Here is a 12,421-nt window from a genome sequence, read left to right as displayed (position 1 = left end):
AACGAAATGTTGAATAAACATTAATGTTGTTTCCATGACAGCTGGACTTCGTGTTGCGCCGTATCAGCTGTTTGGGATTCCCCGACGTAATTTCCCCTCAGAAAGCACGAGGAGAATCCGCGCTTTCTGATTGGCTGCCTGTCACATTCAACAGGCTGCTTTAAGCTCCCAGTCGGGGAAAAACCCCTGATTTAGATCTGAGCGGCAACGACGATCTACCGTAACACACCACACAATCTTAGAAAGACCAACGTTTTAATATTGTTGTAAGGGGAAAAATAGGAGCAAAAAATCGTGTAGTGTGAATTATTGCATCAGGTAGTCGATGTGCCCATCTTCTCTATTTAAATCTAATTATTACTGAAGGGGAATATAATATACAGACTTCATAATCTTTTGGTTGAATGCAGTATTTATTTCCACTTTGGCTTTATGTTGTTTAGTTTTTATCAAGTACATTTTTGTTAATGGAGACTGAGAATCCATTTTGTTTTTGGTTGTTTTATTTATTTTGTTTCAGTTCCAGTGTTAAATATTCTTTTGAAAATAAAGTGTATCTATCTTTGACAGGAAATCACATGCATTATTATGTCATTTCCATTAAATCAGTGTAAGAAGGTCTTCAAACAATATTATCATTTATCGCAATAATCTCTGAGACAATTAATCACTTAGCAAAATTTGTTATCGTGACAGGCCTAAACTCATTTAGATCCCAGCTCAGAGTGAAAGAAAACTTTCTGAAACTGGGACAGTTGCTATCGTGAATGTTCTGCTTCTGACAGTATATATAATAGTACAGAAAATGCATTACAATTCCCATTTAACATCAGTAAAACTATTTCAATTGATTATTGAGAAGAATATAATATTCTATGTGGTATTTTAACAGAATAGAATTACTTTATTCATCCCAGCACGGAAATTATTTCGCAGTTACAGCAGCATAGAGACAAGACACAATAACAACTACCAATGAGTAGCAATTGTAGACAAGATAAAATAAAAATAAAATATAACATGCTGGCAATATAAAAAGCAGCTTAGAGCAGTCCTTGCAAAGATTCAAAAAATGCAGATACAGTATGTATATGTGAATATATGTACAGCAAGTGTGCCACAGTGCAGTTGTACAAAATTGGACTGATTAGTGCAGAACAATGATTTAGCTTTTATTGTACAGTGAGATGGCATGTGGCAGGAAGGATTTCCTGTATCTGTCCCTACGACAGCGGAGCTGGAGCAGCCTATGTGAGAAGGTGCTCCGCTATCTGTCCACTATGTGGTGGAGAAGGTGCTGTTTATTGTCCATAATAGACAGAACCTTCTTCAATGTCCTCCTCTCCACCACAGTTTCCAGGGACTCCAGCCTTAGTCCCAGTACAGAGCCAGCTTTCCTGATGATTTTGTCCAGTCTATTAGAGTCGCTGGCTCTGATGCTGCTTCCCCAACACACAGCAGCAAAGAAGATGGCACCGGCAACAACACTGTGATAAAAGGTCTCCAACATCTTGCTGCACACATTGAAGGATCTCAGCTTCCTTAAAAAATAGAGTCTGCTCATCCCCTTCCTGCACACAGCGTCAGTGTTAGATGCCCAGTCCAGTCTGTTGCCGATTACAACTCCCAGGTATTTGTAATCCTCCACCTCCTCCACCACTTCCCCTTTGACCTTTAGTGGCCGTGAAGGTGTCTTCTTCCTTCTGAAGTCAATCACCATCTCTCTGGTCTTACTAATGTTGAGCTTCAGGTGATTCTGGTCAGACCACTCCACAAAGCCGTCCACCAGTGTCCTGTACTCCCCCTCCCCTCCATCCCCTATATACCCGACAACCGCTGAGTCATCAGAAAACTTCTGTAGGTGACATGATTCAGAGTTGTACTGGAAATCAGTGGTGTACAAGGTGAAGAGAAAGGGAGAAAGCACAGTTCCCTGTGGAGCTCCTACGTCACTGACCACCACATCAGACAGGACACTGCCCAGACGGACAAACTGTGGCCTGCCTGTCAAGTAGTCAGCCACCCAGGAGATCACTGAGTCGTTGACACCCATCCTCCGCAGCTTCTCACCAGCAGCAGAGGCTGGATGGTGTTGAAGGCACTGGAGAAATCAAAGAATGTGATTCTCATAGTGTCTCCTCCACCATCCAGGTGCGACAGTGCTCGTTGCAGCAGGAAGATGATGGCATCGTCAACACCTAAGTGGGGCTGGTAGGCAAATTGCAGGGGGTCTAGAAACGACCTCACCCTAGGCCTCAGCTGGGCCAGGACCAGTCTCTCCATGACCTTCATCACATGAGATGTGAGAGTAACTGGTCTGTAGTCCTCTGGGTCGGCTGGCCTTGGCTTCTTGGGAGCAGGAACCACATGTGATGTCTTCCACCGCAGCGGGACTCTCTCCAGCCTCAAGCAAGGTTGTACATGTGTGCCAGTACAGGGGCCAGCTGGATGGAGCAGGTCTTCAAGATCCGTGGTGTAATGCCATCAGGTCCTGCAGCCTTCCCCTGGTGTAATCGCTCCAACTGTCTCTCAACCTGGCCTGTATTCACTGTTAGCTGGGGGTGGGTGTTGTTGTCTGCAGTGAAGATGGGGGGGGGGCTGAAGGAGAGGTGGTGTGCTGGAGAATGCTGGTAGGTGGATTGAACGACTTGGGGCAGTGTGGATGTGTGGGGGGCTGGTGGTGATATGGGAGTAGGAGGAGGTGAGCTGAACCTGTTGAAAAACTGGTTAAACTGGTTTGCTCTATCCAGGCTCCTGTGTGTCCTTCCCCTTCATTCCAGTGTTGTTCTTCATTCCTTTCCACACATCTCTCACACTGTTCTGCTTGAGTTTATACTCAAGCTTCCTCCTGTAGTTGTCCTTGCATGTCCTCAGTGTCTCTCTGAGTTCACGCTGAACTCCCCTCTGCTCCTCCTTATCTCCAGACCTGAAAGCCATCTTCTTTTTGTTTAAAAGTGCCTTCAGGTCACTGGTAATCCAGGGTTTGTTGTTGGAGAAGCAACACACGGTCCGGGCTGGCATGACAGTGTCCTCACAGAATCTGATGTATTCTGTGATGCAGTCAGACATGTTGTCGATGTCCTCCCCATGAGGCCCACAGAGCACATCCCAGTCTGTTGACCCAAAGCAGTCCTGCAGTGCCTCAGCTGCCTCCTGTGTCCACCTCCTCACCGTCCTGATGCGCACAGGCTGCCTACTCACTAGAGGAACATACTTGGGAGTCATCATTACCAAGATGTGGTCCGACCTGCCAAGGGGGGACAGGGCTGTGGCGCTGTATGCATCTTTGGCATTAGCATACAGGAGATCCAGCATTTTGTTTTCCCTGGTGGGACAGTCAACATACTGCAGGAAGTTGTGTAGCGCTTTGTCCAATGAGGCATGGTTAAAGTCACCTGTGATGACCATGAAGGCGTCCGGATGTTGAGTCTGGAGTTTGGCTGCAGTAGCGCTGATGACGTCACAGGCCACCGCTGCATCAGCTGATGGGGGAATGTAAACAGCGATCAAAATGGCGGACGTAAACTCCCTCGGTAAATAATACGGCTGTATTCCCACAGCCAGAAGTTCAATGTCCGGGCTACAATCTGTTCCTTCACGTTAACATGACCGGGATTACACCACCTCTCACTCACATAAAGTGCAATCCCGCCGCCCCTCTTCTTCCGACTCTTGGAAAAGTCCCTGTCCCCCCCCCCCCCCCCCCGCACCAAGGAAAATCCAGGGACCTCCACGCTGTAGTCCGGAATAAGCGAGTGCAGCCAGGTTTCCGTGAAGCAGAAGATACTGCACTCCCTGTACTCCTTCTGGGTCCTAACCAGCGCCGTGATTTAATCTGTCTTATTCCCCAAAGACCTCACGTTCCCCACAATAATCGCCGGTTTGTGCCGTCTCCTCTTCCCCCTCCGTTTAACTCCAGACCTGCAGCCCCGTCGTCTCCTCCGTAGCTCCTCTGGGACCACCGGCCTGTCTCCGGGCCGCAGCAGAGGCTTACACAGCGCAATCAGCTGTTCACGCGTGTAAACAATGCCTCTACTCCGTTCGGCGAGGTTCTCCGTAACGATCATGCCTCTACTCCGTAGAGAACAGCGACAGAACCACATCCAGCCATTGTGGAAGCTTAACTGATGATCTACCATGAAAATAAAAACTCATTATTAAAAAAATGATTTGAATCCTTTCCTAACTTCTTGACTGAATGGAAATCATCCTAAATTTAGATCTGCCAGTTGTCATTTTGGTTATTCAGTTTGTATTTTAATATATTTTGGCAAGTGTCATGATTTGTAGGTTGGTTGATGGAGGATCCAAATGCAAACAACGGAGATGTGAAGTAGGTGATTTAAAAAAAAAATGGTTTATTGAAAAATGAGGAATATAAAACTTACAAAAAATAATCACGTGCAATACACGGGATCTATAAATCTTTTATTTTCTTCCGTAACCCTCTAAATTAACGATGAAGAAATAAAATTCCTTGTGATATTCTGGGGTTGGAAAGATCAAGCAGAGGGAATGTGGAGACGAAGTCTTTTAATGGTGAAACGCAGGAACAGAACAGCTACTTCAGTACAGTTTTAACCCAACCTAATAAGTTGGCCTACTAAGAACTATACCTAGAACAGGTATATCTGTATTTCTACCACTAGGGGCAACAAACCACTCTATTACATTCCTCCCCTTTTAGATTTCTACTGCAACTAATAAGTAGAAAAAAAATGCATAATAACAGCAAATAAATCCCATATGGCCTTTACTAAGAATTTAACAAGTGATAAAGCACTTAATGCTTTATCACTTCAAAAATCAACTAGCAGTAACTAAATCATACTTTATACATTTTCAAAGATTCAGTCTCTTTGGAGGAACTCTGTGCCTCACAGGGTACCTGCGCTCCGCTGATGGGCTTTGGGTTATTTTAGGGGTTGATACCGAGGGTTCTTCTGTTGTCTGCCCAGGTGATTCAGCAGGCAACCATGATGCTGTCAGGGTTCCTCTCAGACTTCCTACAGGGGTCGGCAACCAATGGCTCCGGAGCTACGTGTGGCTCTTTCATCCTTCTGTTGTGGCTCCCAGTGACTTTGGGAAATAGAGTATTTTATTAAAATTAAATCATTAAAAAATTATAAATTAAAATCATTTTAAAATAAATTTCTAAATCTGAAGATTATGGTAAACTTCTAACATTAAAACAAAAGTTTTGAACATTTTTAGCACCCAAAATATACGTCATGTCCGCCGTTGTGCCACAGGCATTCCTGGCGAACCCCACATGTCTGGCAGAGCGCATTTTTTTTAGCGCACTGATTTATTGACTTTTTGATCCTTGCCTGGAAGATACATCATGAATAAATGCAAGAAAAGGAAACATTCTGAAGATGGCAGAACATTTAATGCTACGTGGACAGATCATTTTGCTTTCGCCGCTGATGAAACTGGTTCACCAGTCTGCTTAATATGTGGCGAAAGACTGACAAACAACAAGAAGTCAAATGTTGAAAGACATTTCAAGAGCAAACACTCTGTCTTTCCTAAAAAAATATCCCGAGGGAGAGGAGAGAAAAAAAGGCCGTTTCGGAGCTGATGCGTTTGGCTGAAGGCAGCAGGAGTCACTTCAAGAAGTGGATTAAGACGCAAACTCCACTACATGTGCCAGTTTCGTGGCTACTCAGGAAATAATCAAGCATGGTAAGCCATTTACAGATGGAGATTATCTACAAATATAAATACATAACTATATATTGTTAAGTGAAATAGTCTTTTTTTTTTTTAATTCAGGAGGACAGGTGACACACACGCGATGGGACACAGAAGCAGACTGCGCATTTTTTGGTTTGCTTGGTTCGTTCAGTGCCGGTGGATAATATTTGGATAAGTTTTGATTTTTATCTCCTGAATAAGAGGAGGACAGGTGACTGCATTCTGTTTCTATTTCTCCTTCAGTGCGGGTTGGGTAAGTTTCGATTTTTATTTCTTAAATACAAAGACCCAAATAGACAGAGGGTATTTTGTTTGAAATTGAGCATCAACAAAGTGTAAAATGCGTTTTGTTACATGCAGAAATACAATTTTGTGTTCTCTGCAGCAGTTCGTTGATTTCATAAACGCAACATGGTATCGATTTTTGTACATAGCATATAGGTTTTATATATATGACGTCAAAATGGGTTGTGGCTCCAAGTGCTTTCTTTTGGGAGTCGGTCCCAAATGGCTCTTTGAATAGAAAAGGTTGCCGATCCCTGCGGCCTAGTCGAACCATAGACTTTCAAAATAATATTATGGATCGAGCCATAAATACCCTGTAACCTACTAAATTAACATTAAAACGCCATTACAAATGCAGAAGATGCGTAACTGAAAGAGAAACCAATCGTCGGAGTTTATATTTCTGAAGGTAAGTTTGTTGAATTTACATATAAAATGTAATATGAAATAACTTCGTTTTATTCATTTATTTTAATTTAAACACCAATCGTAGGTGTTTAAATTTTTATGAAGGTAAGCTTGTTATATATAGCCTATATGTGTGTGTGGGTGTGTGTGTGTGTGTGGGTGTGTGTGTGTGTGTGCGTAAGGATTCATTTCAAAATCCATCTACGTCGCGGACTTTAGTAACAACAGAGAACAGCAAAGGCTCAGCTGGGAATAATTGCTGTTTACTGATCATAAACCAGTGACTCATATTCAGCTGACAAAATAAACCGAAGTTGTTTTGCATGTAAATTCAATGTAGTGATTGCTGTTGATATTTGAAGGGTGCCACACCTTTATACTTTCACTTTCTGTTACAGGCTGACATTTGGATTTATTGAGCTCCCGAGAAGTTTACTGCTACATTTGAGAATGATTTCAAGAAGAAAAGCTTGGGCTGCGATGTTTGTGCTCCTGGTAAATTTATTTATGATATACATATGATTTATGATATCATATTTATGATATGATTTGGATCATTTAATACTACATTGCTTCTTATAAAATGGTAATTTCCTGACTAATTTAAACTTTGAGTATCTTCATAATCACATCTATATATTAAGAAAACAAATTCATCATGATTTTTGTCTACACAAAAAAAATAAATATTTTAAGATGTCTAAAAATATTGACCCAGGTCAAAAAAAGTGACCCAGGTGAAATGTAATAAATCACATTTACTTATCTTGCTGAGTACATTCTTTGTGTATTTGTAGTTTTTAAATTATGTACTTTAGTTTTACTATATATTTTGTTTTAAGAATTGAATGCATTACTGAGGAAGAGAAGGATGATACAGAACTTGAGATTGTGCTAAAACGTCCAGAGCCAGAAGAGTCTAACTCTCTGCTGGCCAATCATGCTCTTCTGTGACACACAGAGGACATGATGTTTGTGGTGATGCCTTGTAGTTAAAGGCAGAACAGGCAGATGATCTGATAAATCAGTATCACAGATTTCCAAAGTGTATGAAGAATTTCTGTTTGAGATCTTTTAGCCTAATTTATGTTGTCAGAGAATGAAGGGATTTCAACTGGTCAAACTGGTACTTTTCTGATAAATAAAATTATCTTTAAAAAAACCCATTGCATTCACTCAGGTTATGTTTGTCTGATACTTAAAATGTTTTATGATCTGAAACTTTTAGGTTTGACAGAAAAGCAGAAACAGAAGGAATCTGCATGTAATCCAATTTGGACACAACTAAATTGCATAGATTGTTGCTTTTCTGGATATAAATAGTCTTGTAATGTTCCTTGAGATTAAATGTGTTGTGAATTGAAACTTTAGAGATAAAACTAAACTCAACAATTTGCAACTGATGCTAAAAAATGGTTGACCACTATTATAATCTGGCTTAACATTAAAATGTTGATATAAATTAATGTGGTGTTGACATAAACCTGAACTGCTAAAGTTAAATAATTGATCAAAAAAGGGATTTGAGCCTTTCTGCAGGAAATCTGGTTCTAATTCTTGGAAAAACCTTTTCACAGATGATTCTGATGAGAGACTTCAGAGTTGATTCCATCACATGTCATCAAACTGAGTACCAGATGGGAGAAGAGTGCTGTCCTATGTGTCCTATTGGTAAGATCCAGTTATAAATTATGGTTTATTCTGATATAAACTGTTACAGCTACTCTGCTTTCATTGCCTGAAGTTTGTTCATCATTCAAAGGACCGTCCTGCGCTTTAAATTGAGAAACTCTTTATTTCCCAACAGGTAAAAGAGTCAAAGCAGACTGCACAGAGTTTGAAAATACGTTCTGTTCGCCCTGCACAGACGGGACTTTCATGGACCAGCCAAACGGACTAAAGAGATGCAATCCATGTTCTACCTGTGACTCAGGTGCAGTTATGTTGAAACTTCAACTTTGTTTTTTTTTTAGATGTTTTGTTTTGTTTGATGAAATTGGTTTCACATCTGCTTCCTCAACGCCACAAACAGTTATACTGTAATATCTGCAGTGTGTTAAAAAAAATTGACGATCTTTATTATTTTATTTTTCAGGAACAAAAATACATCACTCACTCTATGTGGTTGATCCTTTTCATCTTGCTAATTTCAGTTCATGATGTAATTAAACAGAATGAGCAGCTTTCATGTCGTGACTGGAAGAAGTGTCGCTCTACACCTGATACAAATTTATTCACAATGCAGAAATATCATTTCTATAGAAACAGTGTCTAATCTTAGTGATGTTGAACTGCTATTATATGAACACAAATATAAATGATTCTGATATCTCTGCTGTTTTGTCTCAATTAAAGATGTCTTGAGATTCACCATGTTGCTGTTAGTTTTCTCCATACATGTGTAATCTGAATATGTTCACAGGAGCTGGGCTGAAGGAAAAGCAACAATGTGTAATAACTGCAGACACAGTTTGTGAACCAATGGAGGGATTCTACTGTACAGACCTTAAATCAGGAGGTTGTTCTGTAGCACAGAAACACAGGAGCTGTGAACCAGGACATTACATCAGCAGGAATGGTTGGTCTGATTCTCTTCAACACATAAATGCTTTTATTTTTAGATGAATTCTGACTTTTGAAAAGAATAAACTGAGTTACATGTTGATCAGAACTAAAAATCAGATCAGAATCTTCTGACTAACTTTAAAGTGATTTGTGTTTCTCCAGGAACAGCCTCCACAGACACAGAATGCTCTGAATGCAGCAGTGGATCATTTTCTGATGGAACAATGTTGTCATGTCAGCCTCACACACAGTAAGCTGGTCTCTTACAAACAGCATAAACACAGGATAATGTTTTACCAAATGATTTACCTGCATTCATGTTTCTGTTATTTCAGATGTGAAAAGGAAAACCTTCATCTGATAAAAGCAGGAACAGCTTCAACTGATGCTGAATGTGGAGGAAAAAGTTCCAACACCACAGGAGTTGTGATTGGTGTTTTGGTGATTTTCTTATTAGTTGCAGCAGCAATTGTTGTTGTTGTTGTTCTCTGGAAAAATAAAAAAATTAAAATACCAAGTGAGTTGAAAAAAACTGTAGTTAAAATATTATCAGCATTTTATTTTTTACTGTTTTAATAATTGTAACATTTAATTTTTAACAGATATTTTTACAAAACGACAAAAACCCCAAAGGGTAAGTAGGTTTTTAACTGAACTGTAATGTGAACAGATATTGATAACAATATTTAGTTTAGTCAATAATTTGTCTCGTCTTCTACATGAAAGGACCAAGCAGAAGAAGAACAGGGAGTCTGTTTAAATGTACGAGGTAAGAAGAACTTTGTTCTTTACTTAATAATATCAGATAGATAGTTTTTTCTGGTCGTTGTTCTAAAAGACTGAAATTGATTTTTTTCTCTAATGAAAGAAATCAAACTGATCTGATTCTGCTTGAACTGCTGTTCTGGATGTTTCTATCAATATCTAATCGGTTCGTTGCCTTTTTAAATATTCTCTGTACAGAAACCGCAAACTAAACACCTGGAAGAAAATGACTGATTACTGCTATGGGATACTGGCAGAAGCAAGTTGGATCTTTGTTTTTACAGTGAGCAGAAGGAGCAGCTACAGTTCTACACTTTGCTTCTTCCAGAGGGTCTCGGCTCCTGGCTGTTGAGAAATGATTGTTTCCTGGAGACGTGGACTCTGTTGAAGTTTTCAATTTTACTGAATCACTAACATTTGCACCAGTTCAGCGCTAAGAAGTTTACTAGAAATTATTCTACACTGTAAAAAAAACCCATCCGTCACTGATAAGAGATAAGTGCCAAGCTGAAAGAGGAGGCTGCTGATGTTTAGTCAGATCTTGGAAGTGTGACCAACACAGACTGCACGGCTTTGTTCCCTTCCTCCGCTGCAAATTGCTAAAACTACGGGCAGACTGCAATTCTAAAACGGCGCCGAAAATCAGCGTCGTTGTTCGTATCTTCTCTTTCTGTTTTCTGATTGGTCCAGTTGAAATTCTACCAGAGACAATCCGAGTGAAGGGAAGAAAGCCTCCAGACTGGGCAGTGAGGGAGATTTAAATTGAGTGAAATTGCACAGGAAGGGAATGGCCAGGCCAAAGCTCACTGTTTAATGTCAGAGTTAGTGTGACTTTAACCCAGAATGGAGTTAGGTAATGTACAACAAACCAGGCCAAATAAAGATCCGTCATTTTATGCCGTTTTGTAAGAAACGTGAGTACGCTGAACCTCACCAGTGCTTTTATCTGCATGTTTTGAGATCACATTAACCAACCTCTGAGGCAGCTGTGTTTGCACTGAGATTATTTTACATACAGATGGATTTTATTTAATCATTAGCCGTCATCAGGGAACTTTTGAAGGCAACTAATTGCACTCAGAAAAAAGGGGACTGAATACTTTTGCACTTTGCTTTTGATTTGGAAAAAAAATATTTTGAATCATGTACAATTTTCTTTCCGCTTCACAATTGCATACCACTTTGTGTAGGTCTTTCACATTAAATTCCAATAAAATATATCTTATGTTTGTGTTTGAAAATGTGACAAAATATTGAAAGGCTCCAGGGATATGAAAACTTTTGCCTGCCACTGCAATTTAAAAACTTCTGCAATGTTATGTTTTAAGAAAGGATTTCCTTCTTTAAAACCTTGACTCCTGCTTCTCAGCTCCAGTGAATATTTCTAGCATATTTTATGAGGAATAACAAACAGATTTGCTTAGAATTTTGCGACTTCACTGGAGTTCATCTTGAAAAGTTTCCACCCAAAAATTACTTTTCTTGAAGAAACGTGAGTTTATCTTTGAAATATGTTTCTACTACATATGTATATATACACTAAATTGCCAACAGTATTTGCTCACCCATCCAAATGATCAAAATCAGATGTTCCTATCACTACCACAGGTGTATAAAATTGAGCATCTAAGCATGCAGACTGTTTTTACCAACATTTGTGAAAGAATGGGTCGCTCTCTGGAGCTCAGTGAACTCCAGCGTTGAACTGTGGTAGGATGCCACCTCTGTAACAAATCCAGTCGTGAAATTTCCTCGCTCTTAAATATTCCACATTTAATTGTCTGCTGTATTATAAGAAAACTGAAGTGTTTGGGAACGACAGCAACTCAGCCACAAAGTGGTACAGCATGTAAACTGACAGAGTGAAGGCAGCTGATGCTGAAGCACATAGTGCGAAGAGATCACCAACTTTCTGTAGAGTCAATCACTACAGACCTCCAACCTTTATGTGGCCTTCAGATTAGCTCAAGAACAGAGAGCTTCATGGAATGGGTTTCCTGGTCGAGCAGCTGCATCCAAACCATCACCAAGTGATATGAAAAGAACAGTGGAGGCGCGTTCTCTGGAGGGATGAATCGCTCTGACAATCTGATAGACGAGAATGGGTTTGGCGGTTGCCAGGAGAACGGTTCTTGTCTGACTGCATTGTCCCAAAAGTAAAGTTTACTTAAGGGGGGGTTATGGTGTGGGGTTGTTTTTCAGGAGCTGGGCTTGGTCCCTTAGTTCCAGTGAAAATAACTGAATGTTTCAGCACCAAGACATTTTGGACAATTCCATGTTCCCAACTTTGTGGGAACAGTTTGGAGCTGGGCCTTCTTCTTTTCCAACATGGCCGTGCACCAGTGCACAAAGCAAGGTCCATAAAGACATGGATGGTAGCGTCTGCCGTGGATGAACTTGACTGGCCTCACCTTTGTGCAGAACACTTTTGGGATGAATTGGAGCAGATACTGAGAGCCGGGCTTTTTCCTTCAACATCAGTATGCGACCTCACAAATGTGCTTCAAGAACAATGATCACAAATCCCCACAAACACTCACCTGAACCTTGTGGACAACGTTCCCAGAAGAGTTGAAGCTGTTCTAGATGCAAAAGCAACTTCATATTTAACCTTATGGATTAGGAATGGGATGTCACTGAAGCTCACAAGAGAGTGTGGCATTAAGGTATTAGTTAAACATGACAAAATAAATAATAA

At 40.4% G+C, this 12,421-nt stretch overlaps 1 protein-coding gene across 3 annotated transcripts; it reads left to right on the top strand.

Moving 5' to 3' along the window:
- The first annotated feature begins 5,525 nt into the window (after positions 1–5,525).
- Positions 5,526–10,929, top strand: LOC111608032 (tumor necrosis factor receptor superfamily member 5-like). Of its 3 annotated transcripts, XM_023330281.1 has the most exons (11): positions 5,526–5,688; positions 5,779–5,953; positions 6,792–6,888; positions 7,971–8,064; positions 8,201–8,326; positions 8,816–8,971; positions 9,121–9,208; positions 9,294–9,475; positions 9,561–9,592; positions 9,685–9,727; positions 9,922–10,929. In XM_023330281.1, exons 3-11 carry the CDS (start codon positions 6,844–6,846, stop codon positions 9,933–9,935), a joined length of 780 nt encoding a protein of 259 aa, XP_023186049.1. In that variant the 5' UTR covers positions 5,526–5,688; positions 5,779–5,953; positions 6,792–6,843; the 3' UTR covers positions 9,936–10,929. The 3 variants fall into 3 exon arrangements, with proteins under 3 accessions (XP_023186049.1, XP_023186044.1, XP_023186053.1); XM_023330276.1 differs by lacking the exons at positions 5,526–5,688; positions 5,779–5,953 and adding an exon at positions 6,197–6,394; XM_023330285.1 differs by lacking the exons at positions 5,526–5,688; positions 5,779–5,953; positions 9,922–10,929 and adding an exon at positions 6,197–6,394 and having other exon boundaries at positions 9,561–9,691.
- Positions 10,930–12,421: the final 1,492 nt, after the last annotated feature.

Source organism: Xiphophorus maculatus, chromosome 1, assembly GCF_002775205.1.
Source record: "Xiphophorus maculatus strain JP 163 A chromosome 1, X_maculatus-5.0-male, whole genome shotgun sequence".
NCBI lineage: Eukaryota > Metazoa > Chordata > Actinopteri > Cyprinodontiformes > Poeciliidae > Xiphophorus > Xiphophorus maculatus.
This window is presented reverse-complemented; position numbering and strand designations above follow the sequence as displayed.